Raw genomic sequence first — 26587 nt, forward strand, 5'->3', positions numbered from 1 at the left:
ATAATTTAGAATACTCATACATACTGATATGTGTGTCATCAAATTGTCTAAAATAATTACAGAAGAAATATGCTTGTTGTTGTTTTTACTTGAGTTTGGGTTCAAAAGAGAAGAAATTGCACGAATTGAACTTCAATTAGGCTCGTCTTTAATTTTAATCCTTTAAATGGTTTGGTCTTTAATTTTTGTCCGTTAGCAATTGAACTTTTGCCTAATGGGGTATAAGTTCTTTAAGGGTAAAAGTCATGCGAGACATAACTTGTGGGATATTATGATGCGAAAATATAAACTCATGCCCCGCAAAAAAATTATTTGTCTTGAAGGAGAAAATATTAAAGACCAGCACAAAATAGGGCCAAATGTGCAAATGACCCCTAAATCTTGATCAGCTGCAAAAAAGATTCTGTAAGCTAAATTTTAATTACTAACAGTGGCTGAATATTTGACGACATATCTAAGAAGTGGCTATTGTTCCAATATTTTCCATTGCTGGTAAGCAGATCTGGCAATTTCAACTCATATTTAGAAAATTAGTCCATTTAACCCATATTTTAGTAAGTTGGTCACTTATATTTCAGTTAGGTAAATATGTGTTCTAAATCTCTTTTTACCCTATAAAAATATGAGCAAATATGAATAAAATATGGATATCCATATATGAACTCACTAGACCCAATAACCACTCATTTTCCTCAAAATAGAAGAAAATGTTTTACTTAAAAATTTGAGGGAAACATTTTCTGGATCGATAAAGAAAACACCAACCCCAACCCACCGCACCCCACCCTCCACCACCCACCCCACCTCGTACACATACCCCACCCCTAGCCCCGACCCTGCTTACCCACCCCACCCTGCCCCTCTCCCTACTATCCCACCCATCATAGACCACACCTTACTCCCCCACAACCACCAATACCATCCACCCCACTACCACCACCTTGCCTTCCCTCCCCCCCCCCTCCCCCAACTCCCGCGAATTTTCTATTTCATAATATTTAATTATAAATATATGAAAAAATTAATTTAATTTAACAATTTTTTTATAAACATTACACTTATATAATATGGGCTAACCCATAACCGACCCACTCATTTATCACCCAACCCATATTTGACCACATGAAATATAGGCAGGTAACACGTTTTTGTTCAACCATTTTCAACCTGGCCAAATCCAACCAAACCCATCCATTTGCCACCCCCTATTTTTTTGCATGGATTTCCCTTCAAATGGACTGATCTTTAATTTTTGTCCCTCAAATTGCTGGTCTTTAATTTTTGTTCTTTCGCTTAAAAAAGTGGCTGAAAATACCCCGAGGTTCTGGATACAAACCCCGTTCAATCAAAAAAATAATAATTTCGTAAGGCGCTTAGCTAAAATTATGCCTTATAAGGCAGAATTTACCTTAAAGCAAAAGTTAGAATTTTTTTTTCACTCAGCTGGAATTCTATAAAAGTTAGGCTCGAATAAGGCTAATTTTGCTATGAACTCCACCTTATGATTTTTTTTTTTTTGACTGAGCAAGGATTCGAACCCAGAACTCCGGAGTATTTAGGCGAAGGGGAAAACTAAAGACCAACAATTTGAGGGACAAAAATTAAAGACGAGCCCCGAACAAGCACAATCGTGCAAATTGGCCATTCCTAGGGAGACAAATCTTTTTGAAGCCCAAGAACTAGAGAAGCCCAGGCCCAAAAGTGTCTCTCCTTAGGTCCTCTACTGAAAGCAAAGATGGAACCAATCTAAAATTCTCGTCCCCGCCGGTGAACAACACCAAACGAGCCGAGCCCTATACTCCAATCCAACATTATTTATCTCCGCTTTCTTACCAGCTTTACAACATTTCTGATGTATCAAAAAATAGTACGTATCTAACTTCATTCTCTTCGCTTTTTCGTTTCTACAATTGTTGAAAACCTAGTTCCCGTTTTTTTTTTTTTTTTTGTGTAGATTAATAATAAGTTTATTCTGATTAATATTAGTTAATAGTAGTTGCTATTTCTCAGTTAGAAATTCGTAAAATCGGTAATTTTAAGGCGTATGAAAGTTACTGATATTTAGCTCGAGTCCGTTATCTGCTTTACGTTCCGGTGTGTCTGAAATGTTATGTATCTGAATTTATGCTCTTTGCTTTCGTTTCCACAATTGTTGAAAACCTAGTTCGCATCCTTTTTTACTGTAGAATAATATAAATAGTTGCTTCTCAGTTAGAAATCTGGAGAATCGGTAATTTTAAGGCGTATTACGATTACTCGAGTTAATAAGCGTAGTCATTGTTCTTTTGTTGAAAACCTAGTTCACATTTTTTTCTTTAGTGTAGATTAACAGTAGTTTCTTCTGAGTTATAAATCTGTTTTAAGGTGTATGACGATTACTCGAGCTAATCAGCATAGTCATTATTCTTTGTTGACGATTACTCGAACTATCTAGCTTGATATTTCCGTTATCTTCTTTACATTCCGGTGTATCTGACTTCATTCTCCTCCTTTCGTTTCTACAATTGAAAACCTAGTTCCCATCCTTTTTTGTGCAGAAATCTGTAAAATCGGTAGTTTTAAGGCGTATGACGGTTAACTCGAGTTAATAAGCATAGTCACTGTTCTTTTGTTGAATCACTATCTAGCTTAATATCCATCTTTTTCGTGATACTAAAAAGATTGATAACCTAGGTCCCATCTTTTTTCGTGTATTAATAAATGGTTGCTTCTCAGTTAGAAATCTGGAGAATCGGTAATTTTAAGGCGTATCACAATTATTCGTGCTAAGAAGCATAGTCATTGTTCTTTTGTTTGAATATAATTTCTCAATATCGTGAGTCTGATATGGTAATACATAATATTGGCAGAGAAGTAGAAACAACATTAGTGAAGCTGTAATTTTTATTGTTTTAGTTTGCATTTGAGTAGCTAGGAGCATTACTTCCGTCTTTCATTGGGTACCAAGGAATCGAGCTTAAGGAGTTCATGAAGTTTTGCTTAGACAGCAAACTTGTTTTCGCGATACTAGAAGTTAGAGGGAATAACTATCTAGCTTAATATCAATCTTTTTTGTGATAATAAAAAGATTGATACCTAGTTCCCATCATTTTTCGTGTAGAATAATAAATAATTGTTCTCGGTTACAAATCTGGAGAATCGGTAATTTTAAGGCGTCTCATGATTACCCGATCGAGCTAATAAGCATAGTCATAGTTCTTTTGTTGAACGTAATTTCTCAATATTGATATTGTAATACATAATATCCGCGGAGAAGTAGAAACACATTAGTGAAGCGGTAATTTTTATAGTTTTAGGTTGCATTTGAGCACTAGGAGCATGACTTCCATCTTTCGTTGGGTACCGAGAGATCGAGCTTAAGGAGTTCATGAAGTTTTGCTTAAACAGGAAACTGCTTTTCGTGATAATAGAAGGTAGAGTGAATAGCTAGCTAGCTTAATATCAATCTTTTTTGTGATACTAAAAAGATTGATAACCTAGTTCGCATCTTTTTTCGTGTATTATAAATGGTTGCTTCTCAGTTAGAAATATGGAGAATCGGTGTTTTTAAGGCTTATCACGATTGCTCAAGTTATTAAGCATAGTCATTGTTCTTTTGTTGAATGTACTTTCTCAATATCATGAGTCTGATATGGTAATACATAATGTTGGCGGAGAAGTACAAACAACATTGATGAAGAATGTAATGTTTATAGTTTTAGGTTGCATTGGAGCACTAGTAGCATGATTTCCATCTTTCATTACGTACCAAGAGATCGATGTTAAGGAGTTCACAAAGTTTTGCTTAGACAGGAAACTATTTTTTGGTGATACTAGAAGGTAGAGTGAATAATTATCTAGCTTAATATTTCTTCTAAACTCACTGGATCGTGATGTTCGTAAAGGTGCAGGTAAGACAATGATAAAACCCTAAAATTGAGCGTTAAGCATTACGGTGAGCATTAAAGCTCCATGGCATAGGTCTTAGTAGCCATGAGCTTATCTGAAGGGCTACATTACCCAAAAAGTATGACTGTCAAATTGATATATTAATTATTAGTATTAACTGTCAAATTGATATATTAATTATTAGTATTGCTTTTTGATTGTTAAAGGTAGTATATATTGATATTAGCAACTAGTTAGTGCTGTGAAGTAATTATAATGTTGTTGCCCTACGAATGGTGTAATGAGCCCAAAAAGTCAACCATGGGATCAATGTCATTTGCAATAGCTACGTTGCACCAAAAAAAGAAAAGTAAAGATATACATCTGTATTTAATACTAATTACAGATTCCGATTTGCTCTTAAAAGTTCTTTCATTCTTTTCTTTTCATATAGTCCACCTGTCACTGAAGGAATAGAGTTCCAAGTTTTCATTTTGGCCTTGCCTAGATCCATCTGGTGCCAGCCGTAGAGTTGTGTTATTTGGATTTAATGATTAACTTGCTTACACCACATTTGTAATTTCCATTCGTGGTCACTAGTATGTCATTCACCATAATTAATATTATGGTGAATGAACATACTAGTGACTAAGAATGGAAATTAGAAATTCAGTGCAAGCAAATTAATCATTAAATCTAAATTACAACTGTTGAGCTTTATACGAAGTGTTAATGATTAAAGGGAAAAGGGTCAAAATTGCCCCTAGACTATTGGAAATAGGACAACTATACCATGTGTCTGATATTGGTCCCAAAAAGAGGTCCTCGCCATTAGCCAACTGGCGAAGCTATGCCCCTTAAAACAAACAGATCTCAAGGCCTGATTTTGAAAAGGAAATGACCAGAGCCCCTCAACTACTTGAAATAGGATGATTATACCCTCCATTTGATTTTGGTCCCAAAAAACTTCTCACCGTTAGTCAACTTACCAACAGGTCTTAAATTACTTAACTACAATAACTGCTAGGGGATTACTTTACTACAACTACTACACCAATACTACGTGTTCCATTATAAATTTGGACTACACAGTACACATATAAAATACTTTAAACAATAAATAATGACTTTCTTATTTGAGTAAATTGCATCAACGACAAATGGGTCACGTCATCGTCTGTACACTTTGACGTAACAGTTCCTACTCTGCATGACCTCATTTCATGAAGTACCAGATTATCTGCCAGCTGTTTTTTGTACTTTTTTCTTTTCTCATTTTCACTTATTCATTTCAAACTGAAAAATGCATTTAATTCAAAACCTTTTTAAAACTTTATTTTGGAATAACAAAAACGTCTTAGATATTATTCAACGTATTCCCTCGTAACTAGTCATAGTCGTAGTAAATAATCCAAAGTCTCAAGATTCTCTAGTCCCCATAAGTACAAAGTACTCTTAGTAGAGTAATTAATTTGTGATAGGGAATATAAGTTGTGTGTCATTTGTATTACTGTTTTGAATTGTGTACATAATACCAAAATTCTAAAATAATGGTGTTAATATCTCGAATGCAATAAAGTTATAACATGGCCTGCTCGTTAATCTCTTTTGAGGATTTGGAATCCGTTTTCATTTGTAACTTCTCTGGAGGGAGCAAAGTTCATTAATTGACTCCAGATAGACTCCTTACCTTTAATATGCACACAATTTAAGTCCTCTTAATATAGTACTAACTGTGGTATTGTACGATTTTGGGGAAACAATGTATATTATCACTGTCTGCGTGTCTTGAATCGTCATCGGAGCTGTGGTGGCTGGTGGAGAAGGCTGCACTGGTGGGTGGTTTGGAGGGTATGAAGTAACCGGAGATATCTTTATTCTGTAGGAATTTCTCTCGACTTTAAGAGGTGTTTGGGGGAGGATCTTATAGTTTTCTCCTCATCTGAGATGGTGTTTCGTCAATGGATCTCGCGGGAAACCCAGGTGGCGTCAAGTCCATTTGATAGAAGATTGTTTCCGGATGTGTATGATATAACTGGGGTTTCAAAAAGTAGACGCAGGTCCACTTGAAGGTGCACGAATTTGGGTCCGAAGTGATGGTCAATATTAGTTATACGCGTTATGTAATATGTTATCCACGCCAACACTATTAGGGAACACGCCCTATTTTAAACCCTTTTTCCTCTTTCAGAGATGCTTATTATGTGGGATTATTTTTTGATCAAGAAACATCATGTGGGATTGTAACAAGTAGACGCTCTAAACTGGAACAAGTAAAGTTAGGGGGGCGGACCAGTTCTGCAGATGTGTGCGATTTGGAAGTGTCATGTCATATATTAGGCCTTTTAGTTAATAATGTTCACTAAATTCGGTTTTTGTTTTTTTCCAACTTAGAATAATTCTTTTCCAATTCTTCTGTCCATATAGTTATTTTTTCCGTGACAATTACTTATTATTGCATTGTATTTGCGTGTGTGTTTGTACATGTACACACACATCCATATATACACACAGATATATTCCTTCATCTGCATCTTTCTTCATTAAAGTGAATATCCTATTTGATATTTGCGCTTAAACTTCTCTACGATTTTCACCTCTTGACAACAGTGCTGGATCTAGAGTCTATAGAGGTCCTTTTGTAGCTCATGGCAGAATCTCACAGTATCCACCTCTTTTTGGTTTCTCTTTCCTCCAGGAATATGTTTTACAGAATGCTATTGGATGCTTTTGATACTTGGTGGGAATCTATCTAATTTGCTTTCTGAAGAAGGGAGAGGTATACTTATTTGACAAGGTATGTTTAATCGTTAATTCATTTCTCTGGTTACGAACCTCATACCATTAACTTAACCTGAGGTGCATTAATCTTTGATTATTAAGCATATATACACTGCAAAATAGATGGGGTCTGGTAAAGCTACAAATTCATGAGAACAAATTCAACGAGTTCCGCACCTCTATTAAATACCCGCACCCGAGTCCGAGCAATGAATATATATTACAACAAATAAAGTCTATTTCTCGATTAACTAAAGCTCTTGAACTAAAACCAATACTCTCAAATTTAGTTCTTTATAAACTCGTCGTATTTTATTCATAACATATCTCGTGTAATAGCAAAACATTCTCACACTTTATATAACTGTAATTATATGACATAAACCAATAAATCGAACCAAATACCCAATCAATCTATACTTCTCAGTCATAAATGTAGTCAAAACACCCAAGGTAAGTTGACCAAATCCGGTGACGGTCCCACTCCCACACCTACACCCATGTCGTGTCAACACATGTGTGGCAAGAATTTTGAAGAGTCCCAGCAACATAGCTGAAGACACTCTGCAGTGTTAATGATTATGTTTTGGTTTCATTTCTACTGGTCTGTCTTTTGAAACTTTAGCCCCTCCCATGTTCAACAGAAATATCTTCCTCCTTGCATACGTATCAGTTATTATGGATGGGATCATACATTTTAAGTTATTTAACTCGTTTATGTTTGTCCTCGGTTCCCTCTCTGTCTCTTGCTAAATGTTTTTCCTTTTGCAGGTCATAACCTTGTTGGAGTAACTGCTAAAGCAAGGAGAAGTTATACGAGGGAATACAAAGGTTCTTTTAGTTGAGTATAATTTAATCCATCTAGTCATGGACGAATACAAAAGAAATTTTCTCAAGCAACGCTCGAACCCCCAATTCAAGAGGAAGGCAGGCACTAAAAATGCAAGGAATTTTTCTAGTCATGAGCGATCATCTGAAAATTCTCAAGGTTCAGATACTACCTATTGTATACTTTGTCAATCCAAAAAAATTGGTAGCGTAATTGGAAAAGGTGGTAACATAATCAAAGCCTTGAGAGAGGAAACTCAAGCAAAGATTACAGTTGCTGACAGTGTTCCTGGTTCTGATGATAGAATAGTATTCATCTCTAGTCGCTCTACGAAGTTAGCTAGGAGACAAGATACTGACAAGAACAATGAAAATCCAGAGACAGGGGAAGAAGATGGTGCCATGGAGCCGCATTGTGCTGCGCAAGATGCGCTGTTAAAAGTTCACAATAGGATTGTTGAGGAAGACTTGCATGGAGCACAAGATGAGGATAAGAATGAAATTGAAATAATCACGCGTCTCCTTGTTCCGAACAATATGGTTGGATGCCTTTTAGGAAGAAAAGGCGATGTTATTCAGAAATTGCGAAGTGAGACTGGGGCAAGCATTCGTGTTCTCTCTGCTGAGCATCTGCCAGCTTGTGCTATGACCACTGATGAATTGGTCCAAGTAAGTTTCATGTTCTTTTCTTAGATTGTGTAGTTTTTATTTTTTTACTTTTAAGGTGAGTGAGTTTCGAAATGAACTTTCATTGCTTGGAGAGTGTGATAGTGCAGAGGATGGAAAGGAAAGAGTATGGTTTACTTAAACTAAATGTTCATCTGTACTGATCTTAGTTCTGCATGTAGCAGTAACGTTGATCAGATATCTTTGCTTTGTTGTACATTTTTTTTTTCTTCCTGTGCTTATCTTCAAGTCTCTACTAGTCCTGATATTTAGTGCTAGAATATCTTTTATGTTCCACCATTGTTTAGCTATTCAAGTCCTTGAATGTTAGATGAGCTTTCCAGTAGCTATTGTTTATCTGACTTGTAGTTGCCTCATTGAGCTTTTATTGAACTTAAAAAAACAAGATGCTTCTTTTCATAATTTATGCTGCACCTATATGCTCTTCACCAACTAATCAAGAAATAAATTGCGGAATAATAAATCACACAAGGATTTATGACCTATCTCCAATAGGATTTCACCAAAAAACTCCAGCAAAAACTCAAGCAGTTTTAAGATTGCAACTCCTTGCAACCTAAGGAATTTACCGGTGACCAGTGTTTTAAAAGGCGAGGGCGTAAGGCGGGGTGTTTTACGTCTGCCTTAGTGAGGCGTAAGCCCCGAGCCACGGGGCGTAAGCCCCATGGGGTTTTAATTTTTAGTATTTTATAAAATGATATAATTATAATAAATACTTTTAAATAGGTGAAATAGCGTAAAAAATTGAAGAAAACTATAAATAAGTGATATATATATATATATTTATAAATATATATGCTCCACCCCCAAAAAAAAACTAATTAGAGCAATCTATTATATGCTACTTACAAGTACAAGTGACTGCTCGTTACTTTTTTGAGATAGTAGAAGACAAGATAAATAATTGGAAAAGAATATATATTAGACATTCTAGCAATAAAAAAAGGTCTTGACTTTTAAATTTAATGTTTCAGTTCCTTTTTAAAACATTTGAGTAATTACATGTTGATTTTTGAGAATTTGGGCATTATATTGAGGACTTATTTAACAAATTTCGTTTTAGTTTGAAGAAGTTTTCTGGGCTTACGCCCCAACACGCCCCAACAAAAAAAACTCGCCCCAAACGCCCGGGCGTACGCCCCGAGTTGCTGGGCATACGCCTTTGGAGACTTTCGCCCCGACCCATCGCCCCGGGGCATTTTTGGTACGCCCCGCCCCAGGGCTCGCCCCGAAAACGCCTTTTAAAACACTGCCGGTGACCACTACATCACCTATCCCCCACACTACAATTCTTCACTAATTGTAGTTACTTCTTCAAAGACTATCCTGTCTAAGATGCCTTTACAACTCAAAACAACACCCAATTCGAATTTTCTATGAATGTAAAAGGTTACAGTTTGAGAACAAAGAATCTAACTATTACAAGTCAAAGAACTGTATGAATATATCTTGATAGGAACAGGTTCTTCTTTGTTGTAGTTGATTCTCTCTCACTTGAAGAGACTCTGAATAATTTCTCTCTATTTGCTCTGGAGTATCTTGTCACAGTTTCAAAAAAAAAAAAAAGTCTCTTGTCTTCAACAGCATCAGTGGGATGCTTTTTATAGGAGTATGATGACCGCTTCTTGTGAACAAATATTCTCCAAATCCAACCAAGACTTGGTTCAAGAATCCAAGAACCAATCCTTGTTGACTTTGGATTCCACTCCTGTGCCGGCCTCCAATTGTTTTCGCCTATTTCAAAGCTAATTCCATATATTCAATTATGGTAATATTTCCATGTCTTGAACTTGTATTCCTTGTAGAATTGAATTAAACCTTAATCCCAATTCTTCAAGTGTTCCTTTTCGCTTTGGAACAGCTTTTCCTGCTTGGACCAAACAGTCTCCAGTTCTTCTGCAATTTGCAAAGGACCTGGTTCTTTTGGTGTTTGTGCAATCCTGTTGCCAGCATTACCAGTTCCTTTATATGTTAGGGACCTGGTTCTTGTATATATTTGTCCATCCTTCTTGTTCATTGTCGATCATCAAAACTTCATAAGATCTTGAATTAAAATTCATATCAAAGCAGCTCAACATTTTTGACAAGCAGAAAGTTTCTGTGCACTTAGCTAATGTCTATGCTCTAAATTTTCAAATTGGCAGCCGTGTGAGATTTTTGTTCGGCTCTCTCTCTCTTTTTGGGCAGCCATGCTGTTTTTTCATATGAAACATCTATAGATCATTAGCTGATTTGTGATTTCAACTCTGTTTGGTCTCTTGGTTTTGTGGTAATTGCCTTTGTCGTGATACAATCATGTTCCGAACTACTATTTTTTATTGGGGGAGTATAATCCCCTAATTTTAGTTAATTTTCTTGCTAATAGTTTTTGGGGTTTAATTTAAGTATCTATTTTGGCCATATCATGTCAAAAGAATTTTCAATGCTGGTAGGTTTTTTCAGATATCAGGTAAACCTGCTTTGGTAAGAAAAGCCTTGTATGAAGTATCAACTCTGTTGCATCAGAATCCACGCAAAGACAAACCAACCTTGAGTTTTCCCATGGTACATGGTGCTAAAGGTTTTCACCCCCCTGGTCCTCCCATGGAAAATATGATTCCTCCAGGAAAATCAATGTGGTCTCAAAGTAAAAATAATTTAAATGGTATGCCACCTGCATTAGGGGTGGGAGGGTATAGGAACCAGCTTTCTGGATTTGCTCGTGAGGATTTTGATTATGTTCCTCCCCCTTGTGCTGGCGAAGCTCCAAGTGATTTCACCATGAAAATTCTGTGTTCAGCTGCAAAAATTGGTGGTGTTATAGGCAAGGGGGGCTCCAATGTAAAACAACTGCAGCAGGAAACAGGAGCGAGTATACGTGTTGAGGATGTCGCACCCGAATCTGATGAAAGAGTTATTCGTGTCTCCTCTTTGGAGGTATGTTTCCCATTGAGGAATCATAATATTCGCTTACTCATAGCATGTCACTAAGCCATTGTTTTCCTTCCAGTCTCTTTGGGAACCCAGATCGCAAACTATTGATGCCATTCTTCAGCTTCAAAGTAAAACAAGTGAATTTTCTGACAAAGGTATTATCACTACGAGGCTTCTTGTTCCCTCAAATAAGGTTGGCTGCATTCTTGGACAAGGAGGACAGGTTATCAATGAGATGAGGAGGAGGACGCAGGCGGATATTCGTGTTCTTTCCAAGGACAATAAACCCAGATGCGCATCTGCAGATGAAGAGCTTGTGCAGGTCATTTATCTGTAGTATGCAAGTTTAGACTAGTCACTTCTGGTTCACATATGTCCTAGTTTCAATTTTCTAATGCATGCCAGTACTGTTGTTTCCATGATTTTGTGAGAAATTTCAATCCCAAAGTAATTGAAGCTCCATCTATTCAGATTTCTGGAAGCATTGGTGTTGCAAAAGATGCCTTGGTTGAGGTTTCTTCAAGGCTTAGAGAAAGATGCCTTAAGGATGGAAGTAGTAAAGTGGAGCCTACTCCTGTTAGGCCACTTCCTGGATTTGTTCCCTCAGAGGATTTCCGAAGTGGAGATCCACTACGTTCAGGTGTGATGGGTGCTGGAAGCTCTAGAAGATATGAACATTTGAAGGTATGAAAGATCATCTTGCTAATGTTGCTTCTACTGGAGCTTATACCTTGACTTTTGATTTGAAAGCGGTGGTGCCTGGGCCAATTCATACCTTTATTTCTGATCTTCTATTTTGGTGTTAGGAGTAGTGCGATATGTTTGTTGTAACCTCTTTACTAGGATAATTCACATTAGGAGAACCTATGTTACTCGGACTCTTCAAAAATATAGACGGGTGCGTGTTGGATCCTCGAAAAGTAGTGTATTTTTTGAGGATTCGACATGGGTGCGGCAACATTTTTAGAGAGTCCGAGCAACTTAGAGGAGAACACCTAGTTCTAGCAACATGCCAGTATGTCCTGCAGAAGGCATCATCTAATTCATTTAAAGGGTAGTAATGTGATGATGCACCAATCCTGTATTCAAAATGAATTTACTGGAATTATATATGGGACATGCCTTCCTATATACAGAAGCTTCTTAAATATACTTATGCCTCATTTCTGTCTGATAGTATTTTCCCCTTGAACACATATCTGGATGGTTTTTTTCGTAACCGTGGTACCCGGGCCAACGTGCGTGCACTTCGACTAATTGTTCGGGATACCTGCGACCTCCCACCAGCAATAAGTACCAGGTAATTTTGCCCACCAAGGTTAGGACAGATGGGAAGAGCTCACATAGTGTTTTTGTCTCTGCTGGGATTGAACTTGAGAGCTCATGGTTCTCAATCTACTTCATTGACCACTAAGCCATATGTGCACCTATATTTGGATGTTGAATAAGTGGCTCGTCACACTTTTCTGGGTTATGGAAACCATTTGCTGCCTTGGTCTTTTCAGTTGGTCCGGTTGACTAAAGAAGTGTCACATTCTCTCTGTAGGGTGCTGTTCGTGAATATGACCATCCAAGTTATCCAGATCATCCCATTGACACTAGGTACTACCAATTCCTCAATTTGTTCTTTTATGATTGCTTTTTCTGTTGCAGTTGATCTGATCACCATTTTGAACTGCAGATACTCAAGTATCAGTAGTCCCCCAGAGATGAAGTTTCCAGACCATTCTTTTGGTTCTGCAAAAGGAACAGGAGGGTATAACATTAATGAGGTAAATTACTCTCTGCCTAGAGCTACTAATAGGTGGTTTAGTGAGTTCTTTTGGTTGTTCACTCGGTTCATTTTTTTCCAACCAGGTAGAAGACTTACTTTATGTTGTTCCCCTCCATTTTTGCATGATACTAGACCTATTTGGGTGAACTGCTGGATATTTTACTCTGATTCCCCTTTTCTTTTCCATGATACAGAAATCTTATAAATCCTTCATGTTCTCCATTTTTATGTTATCATATATTCGGGACATGCTAGAAAAATTACATGTCTTTTACATGTATAAAACTCTGTATGTTAAGATGCGTTCAATTCATGATAAAATTCTCTTTCTAAGTAGTGTAGTTCCTTTTTCCGTTTTATTGTTATCTTTTGTATTATGATCTTTATATATGCATATAAGTCGTTTGTAATGATATTTTTTTTAGTAATAATTATATTTTGATTCATGCTGTTATGTTAGAAAACCATATAATTATTACTAGTAAGAGATAACATATTTGTTCTCTTAAAAAATTGTTATGATATAGCTGAATGTATGAGTCATGATATGCATAATTACCCAAATGACAAAATACATAAACTGTATAATATAAAAAGTCATTTATAGAGCATATAATACATTTCAAGTAGCTTTAATATTACATAAAACGTAAGTCCGGGCATATGTATTTCCCAAGGAGATGGAAATGTGAGGTTTTCAGGAGATCAGGGACAAACATAGCATCCTTGGAAGGAAAAGAGATAGGAGGGCACATTTGGGGAGAGCTGAGAAGGGAGGAATTGGAAGGACAAAAATTATTGAGTGATATTCTTCCTAATGCACCTAGAATATACAAGTTCACTAAAACCTTCATGATAGAAACCTGAGGAAATGGGAGCTCAACGATGGAGTAGTCTATTATTACCAAACAATTACAGCAAGAAGGAGAACTAGAGGCCAGCTGCGGATTAAGTAACATTTCAGAGGATTAGTAGGGGTGAAAGTGTAGCAGATGATAGATCTTTGATAAAGAAGAGTTGATGGAGGACATCAAGACTAGTTAGAGCAGTAGTGTTCTGGGTCTTCATGGGTTTATGATGGTCTTCTTCCTTCATTGCTAGGAATTAATAGAGAATCATGTGATAGGATGCATCCACTATTTTACGAATGGCACTTTTAAGAAGAGTTTGAACTCATTATCATTGTGCTCTTTCAAGAATGGGGCCAAGGACACATAAAGAGTCTTCTAGGTCTATTAGTTTGGTAGAGTGTCTATAAAATATTGTTGCATTTAAGAAAAAGAAGTCTATCAAATGATGGCTTATGTTCCTATCGAGGAGCTTAAATCGATAGTGGATAATCTCAGTTCCTCATCTCAATGTGCATTTCTGGAGGTGCAATTTTTTGCACCCATTTTTTGTTTCTAATATATGATGGATTCAAGGCTAAGAAGTGGTAATTGATATGTTGGACTCACGATTGCAGCAGTTGTGAATTCTTTTTATACGTATGCTTGAGAGGATGGATTTTGGACAGACCTAGAGTTCAAGTCCTAGCCGAGGGAAGAAAACAATAGGTGTTTCTTTCCATTTGTCTTCACTTCGGTTGATAGAGTTAGCCGATACCTTTGTTGTTAAAAGGTAGCAGATACACAGGAGCTATTATTCATACTTACATATCCACATATATGTGGGGTTGGTTACAGCATGAGAAATGGATTATTTATTGAGGCGATGTTACCTTCGGAACTTGACTTCTGATTTCTATTTCATATAGTTCTTATTGCTAATTATTGTTTGTTTAAATCACAGTTTGCTGGAAGTAGTGCAAGATTTCGGGATCCTCGTTCTACTGGACCTGGATTTATTGATGATATTCGGGGGCCATCAGATCATGTGAATGCTGGGCACAATTATCCTAGGTCTTCCGAGAATTTGAATCCTGGGCGCTCTACTTATCAAGGATACGGGTCTCCTGCTGGACAGGGCAGCAATATTCAGCAAGGTGCTTACCACCCGAGCTACGCTGCTCAACAAAGTGGTTATCAGAGTTATACAGCTAAAGGTGGCTATCCTAGTGGTAGTCCTTCCCAATTGCCTTACCAGAACACTAATCCTCATCAAGCTCCATATCAGAACATCAATTCACAGCAGCACCAGCACCAGCACCAGCACCAACACCAGCACCAGCAGCCACCGCCATATCAGAATATGGCTGCACAAGATTCCTACCATTATTGATGCTTGATACTGAGTTCCTCAGAATGCTACACAAGCAATCCAACTGTAGGATTTCCTTTTCCTCTTCCAATTCTTGCTTCTATAGGTTTCCCGGTAATAGGGATATCTGTGAGAACTCGGGACTAATCCCGAAAGAGGGGTCTTTCTTTATGGTTATCTAGACATGGCAGGTTTTAGTCACTTTTGTACCATAATTTAATCTCATGTTGTGCTATAGTTGTTGCTGAAGAGTCGGTAAGAGATTAACTTCTTGCACTCTATGGAACTTCTCTTCCTGCCCCCCTTGATTGGTTAAGAGTAGCGGATTATGGTTGAAGAGGTTAAGTAGTTAATTGTTTCGCAATATTTTCAGACCTTGCTTCAGGTTTCCTCTGCAACATTTAACTTGTGGTTTATGGTATTGCACTTAAACTCCCTAATTTGGATTTCGTGGTAATGAGATTGTCTTAAAATGATAAAATTTCCTCTGCTGTTCCAAAATTGCTCTTTTGTAACCTTATTGATTCATGGATATTAGTGTAATCTGGAAAACAAAAATAATTTGACGGACACCAAGGTTTGTAATACAAACTCGGGGAAAACGTTGTTGCTATATTGCAATATTTTGTTTAAGTTCTACGTCTAACCACCTTATATCTTATAGGCCTTGAACATGGCACAAGAAAGAAAAACAATCGAAGACTACATTGGTTTGTGCCTTTTGGCACCACAAAGAAAACTACTTTGGAGGTTTTATATTCCTCGTGTTAGAGACCCTTTCTTTTAGTGTACTACGTTCTTGAACTGATAGCCATTTTTTTGGCTAAACTAGCCTCCTTCGTCCCTTGCAACCAAGAAGGTTGTAAGTGTCCTATAGTTTTTGCGTCAACATAGATGATAATTTTCTTTAGGTAAGCTTCCCATTCCTTAAGGCTTAAACCTTACATCTCCTCGTGATAATTAAGTTCATCATAGGTTAACTTAACAAAACATAAATTCATTTATGAGAAATGGGAAGTCCTGAAATCACATATTTCCACATTTAGCTTACACTTCTTAAATGAGATGAGTTTAAGTCATTTTCATAAACGAATTTGCTAAGTCCAATATTCAATCATTCATATTTGTACTCCTATCAATATTAACTATTGTAACAATATATTCACAAAAAGACCGTGCTCGTCTCACCAAGAAAAGTAAACTATTGTCTTATTTGACAAAATTTCAAAGTGAACATGTTGATGAATTAATATCGAGAATACTTGATATTGATTTTTGACTTTGTACGAATATATATTAGGGCAATGATTTAGTTAAGGTTGGGGGTCAGCGTATCGTTTTATTATTTAAGTACATAAATAAATATGATTTAATTTAAATATTGAGTACGAGTAAGTATTTAATGATAGTAATTTAGCATCAGTAATTCAAGTCTTTCAAAGATCATTTTAATGGTGTTTTGAGAGAATAAGTCCAGAGAAAGTTATTTTACTGCTCCCTCCGTCAATTTTTATTTGTCATGTATTGACTTGACACACTCTTTAAATCATAAATAGAATGACAATTTTACTATATCACCGCTAATTAGTACTAAGTCATGTAATGATTGAAATCCATCAAAATACTTTAAAATTCGTGCGGGCACTAATAATTCTTTGAAGTTTTCAACCCAATAATTAATGATAAGGGTAAAATGGGTATGAAATGATAAATTATTTCCTGATTGTCCAAATTGGACAAGTAAAAGTGGACATCTAATTTTAGTATACATGACAAGTAAAAATAGACCGAGGGAGTATACTTTGGAACAAAAAGGGCCTGTAATAATTTATTTATTTTTTAAATTGAGGCAACAGCTTTGAAAAGGATAAATTGTAAATCTTGTCTTTCATCATCGAAAATACTGTTGGTGCGATTTAGTGTGGTAAAGAACCTTAGTTAAATGCTGAATAATGACATGAAGACACTAACGATAAAGAAATGACACATTTTTAATGGCCTACGTCTTCATGTATGCATAATTCCCTAGACTCCGTCTTCTCTCTAGTTTCTACCCAACTCACTCAGATGAAATTTTAGAACCACCATCAAATCTAGATGCGATTACTTTTGACTTCTGAAGAGCAAGAACGTTTGTATCTTCCATGGCGATACTCAGTAATCATCAAAGTGTTTTGAGAAATACCTCAGGGGTAAACTCTGAGGGCTGGTTATAATATGAAAGGATGACCTCATGAAGATTGAGGACCTATCCATCACCAACCAGGGGATCCATGCCATTGTGAAGGTACATAATTCTAACCACCAATGGTACTTTAGTGCTATTTATGCTAGTAATACTTTCTCTGAAAGGAAAATTCTTTGGGATCAACTTTGCGATTTTTCTAATACTATAACTGGTAGCTAGCTAGTGGGAGGTGACTTCAATGAAATCCTTAAAGCCTCTGATAAATTTTGTATGTGCGTTTTGACCATTTTACCCCTGCTGATCCATTTTCGAGACTAGGAGCGAGTCTAGTGAAAAATTAAGGAGTTAGAATCCTTAAATGAAGGAATTTGACCAATAGTTAACTTTTGGGTAAACAAACCTTTTTCGAATTTTCGTCGATTCCATGAGGTTTGGAGGGTCAATTATGACCTAGTGGGGTGGATGGTTCGGTTCCCGAGATGTTTGATTGTATTTTGTGCATTTGTTTGAAAACTTATTTTATTTCGTTTGGGGTTTGACTTAGTTAATTAGACATCTGTTGAGAATTTCGAGGCCACGAGTGAGTTGAGACTTAGGGTTTCACCCAAATTGGGGTTTTTTTTGTCTATATTCTAATTTGAAAGGTCTAAAATGGTTAGAAACCTATAAATTGGAGGATTATGATTGTTGGGACTGAGGGTAGGATAAATTCACCCTTAAATTATGGTTTTTCCCTTTTGGATGATTAGGGGTATTTTGGGTATTATTTCCCAAATATTGATTCTTATTTGATTAGATGGTTCGTTGCTTACTTAGCATTGTATTGCTGGACTTTGAGCGTTTCGAGGCGTTACAGAAGGGAAAAGCTCCAGCGGAGTAGTTGTATTCGTTCCAGCTCTGCATCTGAGGTAGGTTATGGCTTACTTGAGTTAGACTATGATTAGTAGCTTGTATATGCAGTAGAATTGATAGGAGAAAGAATGATTAGGCTTTCGTGCATGAAGTCCGGTTGGTTATTACTTAGGTTGATATGACTTCTGATTATGTGGGCTTGTCGCCATTTCTTTATGTATTGAACATGAGGTGTATTTGTTGTGAATTGGAAGGAAAGGGTTAATATATATGTTACATCCCGGAAATTTTCCGTTAACGTACAGTGAATAGACTAACGAAGAGCACGACGTATACAATGTTTTGATAAGTAAGAAATAACATTTGATGATTCTAAATGAGATTTCAAAGACATGTGATGTAGGAGACGAAAGTTGTTAAGGAAAGAAAGGTATAGGTTGTGTGTCGGGCAAGATTTACGAGTATCGAATTAATGATGGCTTAATGATGTTTTGGAGAAGATTTATAAAGTCCCTTAGATTGTTAACGAGGTGTTAAACAAGTGTCAAGAAGGTTCCATAAGGATTGGAGATCAAACGAACGACGGAGATCATTTCAGGGAAATGGGGTTATACGACCAACTTATACGGTCCTTATAACATTATACGGTCCGTATAAGGGTCCGTATAACACCCAACAGAGATGATGTTTGCCTGGTGGTGAACCACGACCACTTATACGGGTCGTGCAATGTTATACGGACCATATAAGTGTCCGTGGAAGTCCTGACGGGCTGAGTTAAGTTTAATTATATAAATGTGATCCCACTTCACTAATTTCATTTCCCACACTTCTTTATCTCTCTCAAGGCTTCTAGAGGGTTCCACACACTTCTTCCACAAGAATCCAAGAGAAATTTATGATCAACTGCATCAAACCAAGAAAACCAAGTGTAAGAAACTCATTGGAGTTCATCCAAGTCAAGAAACTCCATTGGAAGTGAACTAGGGTTTTGGCTCAAGTGAAGTATTTTCACTCAAAGCTCATTCCTACACTATCTAAGGTAAGTTTTATGATCATTCCATGTTGTTTAAGATATTGAGAGGTTGAAAGACTTAGATTATGAAAGGAGATAGAAAATGGGTTACAAAGATGAGAATAATGAGATTTTGAATAGTAGCTTGGGATGAGTCATAATTCTTGATATGTTGTGATTATGATTATGTTATAAATGACATTAAGGACATGAGATAAGCATTAAATGTGAGTAAATGTAATAGTGAACTATGACCATGATTATGGAGGAATTGAAATGAAATTGTGAAATGTGGATAATGTAGAGTAAACGAAGATTGTTGCTTATGATGTTGTGAATCTAATTATAGATGTTTGGGAATTGAGATGTAATATGAAGAAAGTTGTATAAACAAAGGAAATGCTGCCCAATTTTCTCTAGCTTTAGTAAGCATGTTCTTATAATCGATTAGCTAATGTTAATACGAACTTTTTTGAAGGTAGAAACGCGAGCAACGAAGAAGAACGATCAAACGATAGAATAGCTAAACGAAAGAGCTATGTAAGGCTAATCCTTTCCTTATATGGCATGACTCCTATGGCATGAATCTTTCCATTTTTCCATGATCTTCCTACATAACGGAAATTATGAGTCTATGACTATAAAGAGCTACATATGTATAAGATAAAGAGAAGGGATAAGACACGAGTATGATAATGGATGATGATGATGGGTTTAAGTCTAAAGAATCCTAAAGTGAGATATGATGCCCATGAAGTTAATGATTCTAAGTATGGTTCCATTGATGCTTTTTCTTGTGTACACTCACCTTAAAAAGTTAGTCCTTTCAAGGTGAGATATGATGATTATGATTACTCCATAATGTAATCGGGGGTCCACGACCTCATTTCACCTCGACATCGCCATAGTTGCCTTCAATGTTCTAATGTATGCTTTAATGATAGATGTATGGTAATGCTAAGGATGATGTTGATTTCATTTATGTATTTTTATGTATATGTATGTATGCATGCATAGCACTCCCGTTGCTCAGTTACGGATAGCATCGAGTCCCGGAAGGGCCGAGTACGGATAGCATCGAGTCCCGGGAGGGCCGAGTACGAATACCATCGAGTCCCGGAAGGGCCGAGTACGGGTGATACCGAGCCTATATGGCCGGGTACGTGGCTGTACTACATTGTAAATTATTGCATATGTAAGCATGTGGATGTAACAAGCGTATCTCTAGGAGAATAAAGGGGTAAGTACGTATGACGAATGTTTAAAAAGTATTATGAGAAATGAACGGTTCTTTTATCTTATGCTATCCCTCATGCTCTTATCATGTTATTATCCACGCCTTACATACTCAGTACATTGCTCGTACTGACGTCCGTTTTCTTTGGACGCTGTATTCATGCCCACAGGTAGACAGGGAGGCGACCCAAATTCATAGGAGCTACTAGCAGACTTTGAGGGCACTCCATTGTTCCGGAGGTGCCATTGATTTATTATTTTGTGTACATATATGTTTTGGGCATGACGGGGTCCTGTCCCGTCCATATGTCTAGTACTCTAGTAGAGGCTCGTAGATACGTATGTGTGGGTAGTATGGTCTCACGATGTTCTTATTGTATGTACATTATTTTGATAGCCGAAAGGCTTATGTATATAAAGGTAATTATGTTTCAACTGAAAAATGGTTTTCCTATGATTATGAGCATAAGAAATACGACTGTACACAGAATGAGTAATAGAACGAGTGGTGCTCGGTGATTAGCCCCGGGTACTCGTCATGGCCCTAGCCGGGTCATGACAATATACTCTTCTTGATATGTGAGATAGCTTGTATGTTCATGCTGTTGTTGAGTTGATTATCTAATCTTGATATGACTTGTGGCATGAGGACTTGTATTCATTGACACTGATGTTATTGATTGATCATGCTTCATATTGAATTCTAGACTTGAACCACGTTGGGACTCATCTTGTGATCGGATATATATAGGGCACATTTAACTGGGGGTGAGGATGTTGCCTATTTATGGGCTTGTGATCCGAGGTCAGTTTCTGAGTGAGTGGTACATGGACACTATGGATTCCCTGCAGGTTATGACTATTGTGCGAACAATGCCCTTAGCATGTCTGTACGGTTGAGATACTATCATGGATTGAATTGTATTTAACTTATCTTATTCTTGTGATGTATTGTTGATTAGTTGATGATTGAATCTTGATACTGTGGTGTTGTTGTGCTGTTGTGCCTATCTGCCTATTTTGTTAGTTTTACAAATGTATGCATGATACTAATCTTAGTCGGCCTATGATATCTACCGGTACATAGTGTTTGTACTGATACTACCTTGATGCACCTTTTTATGAGTGCAGATTGCGTTCCACAGACTTCTTCCAGACCTCACAATTAGCCTGAGGCCATTTCCCGTTCAGATCAGAGGGTGAGCTTCTATCTGTGACATGCCGCCTGAAGATCTTTCCTTATTGATGTCTATTTCATTTGTAGACACTTATACTATTCCATACAAGTATTTATTCTTAGACAACTTTGTGTTTTAGAATTCTTGTACGATGACTTTTAGATCTTTAGGGTTGTAATAACTTAGATTTTTGCACTTTTATCTTATTATGGCATGACTAGACAGTTTATGGTTTAGCTTCATTGTTATTAATTTATAAATGGGTTATTGATTAAATAATTTGTTAACGGGATGGTTTGCCCACCGGGGGGGGGGGGGGGGTTAGTAGGGGTGACATCATGATGGGTTGGGTCATGACAAAGTTGGTATCAGAGCCAGGGGTTCATCGATCTCGTTGTATAAGGACATGTCTAGTAGAGTCTTGCAGATCGGTACAGAGACGTCTGTACTTATCTTCGAGAGGCTATGGGACACTAAAAAAATTCAAATTCTTTCTTTCTTTCATGCTACTTGATTCCAATTGGTATCTCGATGATTCAATTTGGTATCTAGCTTTTCATTCTATTTCTCACAGATGGTGAGGACTCATGCGAGGACAGCTGTTGATGAGGTACCCTAGCTGGTCACTGGGCTTGCAGCTCGTGGCGGAGGCCAGGTCAGAGGTTGTGGTCGTGGTATAGGCCGGGAAGCAGCACCAGCTAGGGGTGGGACTCCTGCGGCTGTTCAGGTTCGTGCTAGATCCCCCGCGCCTTAGGTAGCTGCAGATGAGGCAGCAGAGTTTGCAGCAACACCAGCTCAGCCAGACAAATATGGCTACTCCAGTGTTGTCAGACGTTATGGTTCGAGTGTTGAACCTGTTGAACGGTTTGACTGAGGCAGGTGTGTTACCAGCTGCTCCAGATGGCCAGGGTGTGAGATTAGGTGATCCGGCTCCGGACAGGGTTCGTTCTCTAGGGGCACAGCATGCTGCAGCTATGGATCCATGTATGGATGAGGCTCTAGGACCTAAGGTATTTCCTAGACCAATTGCAGGGCCGGTGATGACCGGTGAGGAACATGATTTGTTTTGGAGGTTTATTAAGATAAGTCCTCCAGTTTTCTATGGCACCGAGATTAAGGATGGTTATGTGTTCATTATTGACTGTCACGAGAGCCTCCATAAGTTGGGGGAGTTAAGAAGCATGGTGTTAGGTTTGTGACCTTCCAGCTCTTAGGTGATGCCTGTTACAGTTCGCATTTCACTGGAGGGGTTAGCGCTCGGAAAGCTACTAAGAACTTGTTGGTGCTCTTTCGGACTTGTTTTGAAAAAGAGTCGCCACCTAATTTTTAGGAAATAGGAAAACCAAGGGTTGAGGATTTATTCAAACTCCGTGAAAGATCCTTCGTAATCCAAAGTTCTAGGTAAGGGTTCTGGTGATCCCCTAGGGAAGGTGTTAGACACCCTAGTATTAAGGATCCGTACTATACGGTTAACCTTTGAATTCTAGTGTGTGACTATTTGCATGAACTGTTTATTTAGTATTTATTTTCCACGTTATAAAAGATTTTCATTGCTTGCATATAAAAAAAAATGATTATATCCCCTTTATAAATAGGGTAGTTTAGGTTTGGATTTATAATATCTCGGTAAGAATAGGCTCCTTTTATGTATAAGAATAATGTATTTTGTTTGTAAAATATCAAAATATTTTGGTGGATGCATATGTACGTATATATAGGTATATAACATCTTTTTCTTGTTCATGTTTCAATCACACACTTTATCTCAGGTCCATCCGTATAGTGCGTTGGAACGCCTTGTCCTAAATTCTTGTATTTACGAACGTATTCCACTCATTTTGAATAAGTTCGGCTTTATATATATAAAATGGTTTTTCTATTACTCTTGAAACCGTGTATTCATATTTACACAAAAAATGCTTACTTTTTGTTTTTTTAGGTAGGTTTGAGCCCAAAATTACCTTTCTTTCCTCCTTTCAAAATTAGATTGGGCCGTGGCCCAAAACAGTATATTTTCAGGTGGGCTTTGGCCCAAAATTGCTTAACTTCAAATTATCTTTGTCCGAAAAAACTTGCTTTAGCTTATGAAGTGGAATTCCTTAAAAACTGGTTCGAATTTTAGAAGAAATACCGTATCATTTTTGCACTTTGAAATCCTTTGTTTTCGTTTAACTTATCAAAACCATTTGTTGTTCTTTTCAAGTCTTAGAAATCATTATGTTTAATCCGTGTTTCGAAAATTATCTAGGGATCTAAAGTCGACTAAACGGTATATGCACTGTTTGCCTAAGATGTCTAGTTCAAATGATAAGGATTCCACTATAATACACTGTTTCTTACAAGTTTTGTACAAATACAATACAATCAATCATAAAGTAAAACAAGCAAAGAAGAAACAAGTTGGGCTAGGGGCGTACCAAGCCCCTAGTTAACCCTTTTTACCCATGTCTGGGCCTTCAACACGTTCTCGTACATATTAGCTTCCCTTTAACGATTACTGACTGTTCATGTTTTGAAAGAATTGACCTGTTGGGCCTTGGTCTAACATGTTTGGCGTCGATCAGGCCCAAGTGGCCTTTTATTGAGTGCAACCGGGTCAAGAATGGACTTGGAGCCTTTTCTGTGTTTCCAAACTCAAACTCAGCCACATATAAGACAATATTAAGTTAAAATTTGAAATGAAAACTCAACCTTCACGCTAAGTCTAAATTTTTGAACTAAACCTTATCTCAAGTATAGAAACTCAGAATTAGGCTTTTTTTTCTCTCCCTTTCCCTTGAAATTGAGAGTTTTATTTAAAGAACCTAAAAAGACAGAAACCCTAATCCCCAATCGGTGTGGGACAAATCATTTTTTTCTGAAACTATGCTTTAATCTAAAATGAATGACTGAGATTAATGTGAAATAGCGATGAAGGGCTACATTTTAGCCTGTCTATCCTCAATCCGATCGGCTCTTGATGAACCAATGAGATTCAAGGGTTTGTCTAGGTCAAAACGAAGCTAATTAAGGCAAGTGTACTGGTATCAACGTAAAACAATGGAAAAGCAAGAGAGAGAGGATTTGATTTTACCTTCTAAGGCAGCGTTTGGTGAGAATGGGAGGAGAGAAACTAGTTTGCATTAATTGCTACTCGTTTTGGCTATGCTAGGACTGATACTCGACTGACACGCCTGAAATCTTGCTATTTCCGGCAACCGTGACGTGTGAAGGGAGAAGGGATGGGGCGGCGGCGCTACGGTTGTGAGAAACCCTGAAGGCAAACGACCCCTTTCGTTTGGCTGAGACTTGGCCATTTAAACTTGTTTCTTGTTAGGCCAGGTCGCGGTCCTTATTGGACCGGGCCCGGCCGATTTTCAGAAATAAAAGGGGGCGGCCCAAATGCTATATACATAGATATACGTTATACGCGGATATCCGTGGATATACATGTATATTTATGTATATATGTATATCGGGAAAAATACGTAATTTTACTAAATAGGAAAAAAATAAAATCTTACTAGTTAAATCATTTCAAATATAGCCATAATTTGATAAATTAATCAATTAATGGCTAATTGCATAAATAGACTCGATTTTGCGAATATGGCCTTAATTGGAATTAGGCCATGAAACTGGTCATTTCAATTTCAGCCTTAATTGATTAATCAATTGATTATTTAGATTGTAGCCATAACTAAACACATAATAAGTAATTTTTTAAACATAACCACAATTAAACATCTAATTAGTCACGATTATATTTTACAAATCACAAAAATGTAAATTGATCTTGTAGGAATTAAAGTTTGAGGTAAAATGATTATTGATTTAGTTAGTCAGATTTCTTGAATTAAACAGAGTAAAAATGCTTGTTAATTGATTGTAACAATTAATAAATAATTGTTTTTGAATTATTCCCTTGATTGGTTTTAACAAATGTCTCATAAATGTGTAAATTAATTTTCCACATGATTTATACTTTTATAGAAATTATTTTGCCAAATGAAAATGGCGAAATGTTATCCAAATAATTTTTGTAAAATCATCTTGATTTTGTAGAAAAATACATATTTCACTCGGTTTAATATCCAAGGACTATGGGAAATTAAAATAACTTATGGGAGGTCAAAAATTAGGTGTCAACAACTATCCCTTCGATGTTCGGGGATGGCAAGGCCATCCCTGAGCAACGAAATTTAACTAACCCTAATTTTTGACTGCTCCAATGCATATTGCCCCCCATTTTTATGCGATTTTTAGATATGTGGGCCGGACCCTGGCTTCTGGATTTCCTACATACCTCGGGCTGTACGAGAATTTAGGCTACTTGTAGTTTGACTTAGACTAAATACTTTGAGTGATTTGAAGGAAAGTCCTAAGATCTTCAATGTTGTGACCAAAATATCTCCGGACAGCTATTAGAATGTGACCGACTCTCTGGTCTCGAGCCCGCCTACATATCCCTGGTTTCTGGGAATCAGGTCATATGTAGTTTGACTCGCTGGGGAAGGGTATATCCCTTATGCAGGAATACCTTCGGATTTCTCGGTGTGTATCCGATAGGTCCCGATTTTTAATAAAGAAAGCAAATAAAAAATTAAATTGTAGCTGAGTCCGAGATCGGATGGCTTCTAAATCCTGGCCGGAGAGCTTGACTCTTATGAGCACCCTATCTTGACCGGCTGCGTAAGAAAAAGTTTCACGTTTGCTCCACAATTTGTCTGGATCTGGTTCAGCGGGCAGGCTTTTTTTTGGCGGCTGTGTGCATGTTACCTGATTTTGACAGCATTGCAGCTATTCTTCGTGGTATTTGAACGAATGGCCCTTTTGGCTATTGAATGAATGAATGACTCTTTTGGCAGTTTGTATGAATGAATGGCCCTTTTGGTAGTCTGAATGAATGGCTTTTTTGGCAGTTTGAATTAATGGCCCTTTTGGCAGTTTGAATGAATGGCCCTTTTGGTTGTTTGAATGGATGACCTTTTTGGCAGTTTGAATGAATGACCCTTTTGGCAGCTTGAATAAATGGTCCTTATGGCAATTTTGAATGAATGAATGGCCCTTTTTGGCATTTTGAATGACCC

The 26587-nt window shown here is 37.2% G+C and overlaps 2 protein-coding genes across 5 annotated transcripts in view; one reads left to right on the forward strand and one right to left on the reverse strand.

Moving 5' to 3' along the window:
* The first annotated feature begins 1710 nt into the window (after positions 1–1710).
* Positions 1711–15489, forward strand: LOC132620351 (KH domain-containing protein At4g18375-like). Of its 2 annotated transcripts, none has more exons than XM_060335014.1 (9): positions 1711–1867; positions 6566–6664; positions 7420–8145; positions 10606–11079; positions 11153–11398; positions 11548–11760; positions 12623–12678; positions 12758–12848; positions 14642–15489. In XM_060335014.1, the coding sequence occupies exons 3-9, from the start codon at positions 7516–7518 to the stop codon at positions 15068–15070; spliced, it is 2139 nt and encodes a 712-aa protein (XP_060190997.1). In that variant the 5' UTR covers positions 1711–1867; positions 6566–6664; positions 7420–7515; the 3' UTR covers positions 15071–15489. The 2 variants fall into 2 exon arrangements, with proteins under 2 accessions (XP_060190997.1, XP_060190998.1); XM_060335015.1 differs by having other exon boundaries at positions 6566–6646.
* Positions 15490–23839: 8350 nt separating this feature from the next.
* LOC132618769 (uncharacterized) overlaps positions 23840–26587 on the reverse strand; it is a 40899-nt gene continuing 38151 nt past the window's right edge. For all 3 annotated transcript variants that reach the window (XM_060333779.1, XM_060333780.1, XM_060333775.1), the window contains exon 4: positions 23840–24138. In XM_060333779.1, the coding sequence (XP_060189762.1) occupies positions 24060–24138 (79 nt within the window). In that variant the 3' untranslated portion in view covers positions 23840–24059. The remainder of the gene's footprint in view (positions 24139–26587) is intronic.

The sequence above is a fragment of the Lycium barbarum genome, chromosome 11, assembly GCF_019175385.1.
Source record: "Lycium barbarum isolate Lr01 chromosome 11, ASM1917538v2, whole genome shotgun sequence".
NCBI lineage: Eukaryota > Viridiplantae > Streptophyta > Magnoliopsida > Solanales > Solanaceae > Lycium > Lycium barbarum.

Coding starts and splice junctions, on each gene's coding strand:
- LOC132620351 (XM_060335014.1), top strand. CDS start 7,516: ATGGACGAATACAAAAGAAATTTTCTCAAGCAACGCTCGAACCCCCAA. Junction 11,399..11,547: donor CAGATGAAGAGCTTGTGCAG/GTCATTTATCTG, acceptor CCATCTATTCAG/ATTTCTGGAAGCATTGGTGT. Junction 11,761..12,622: donor GAAGATATGAACATTTGAAG/GTATGAAAGATC, acceptor TTCTCTCTGTAG/GGTGCTGTTCGTGAATATGA.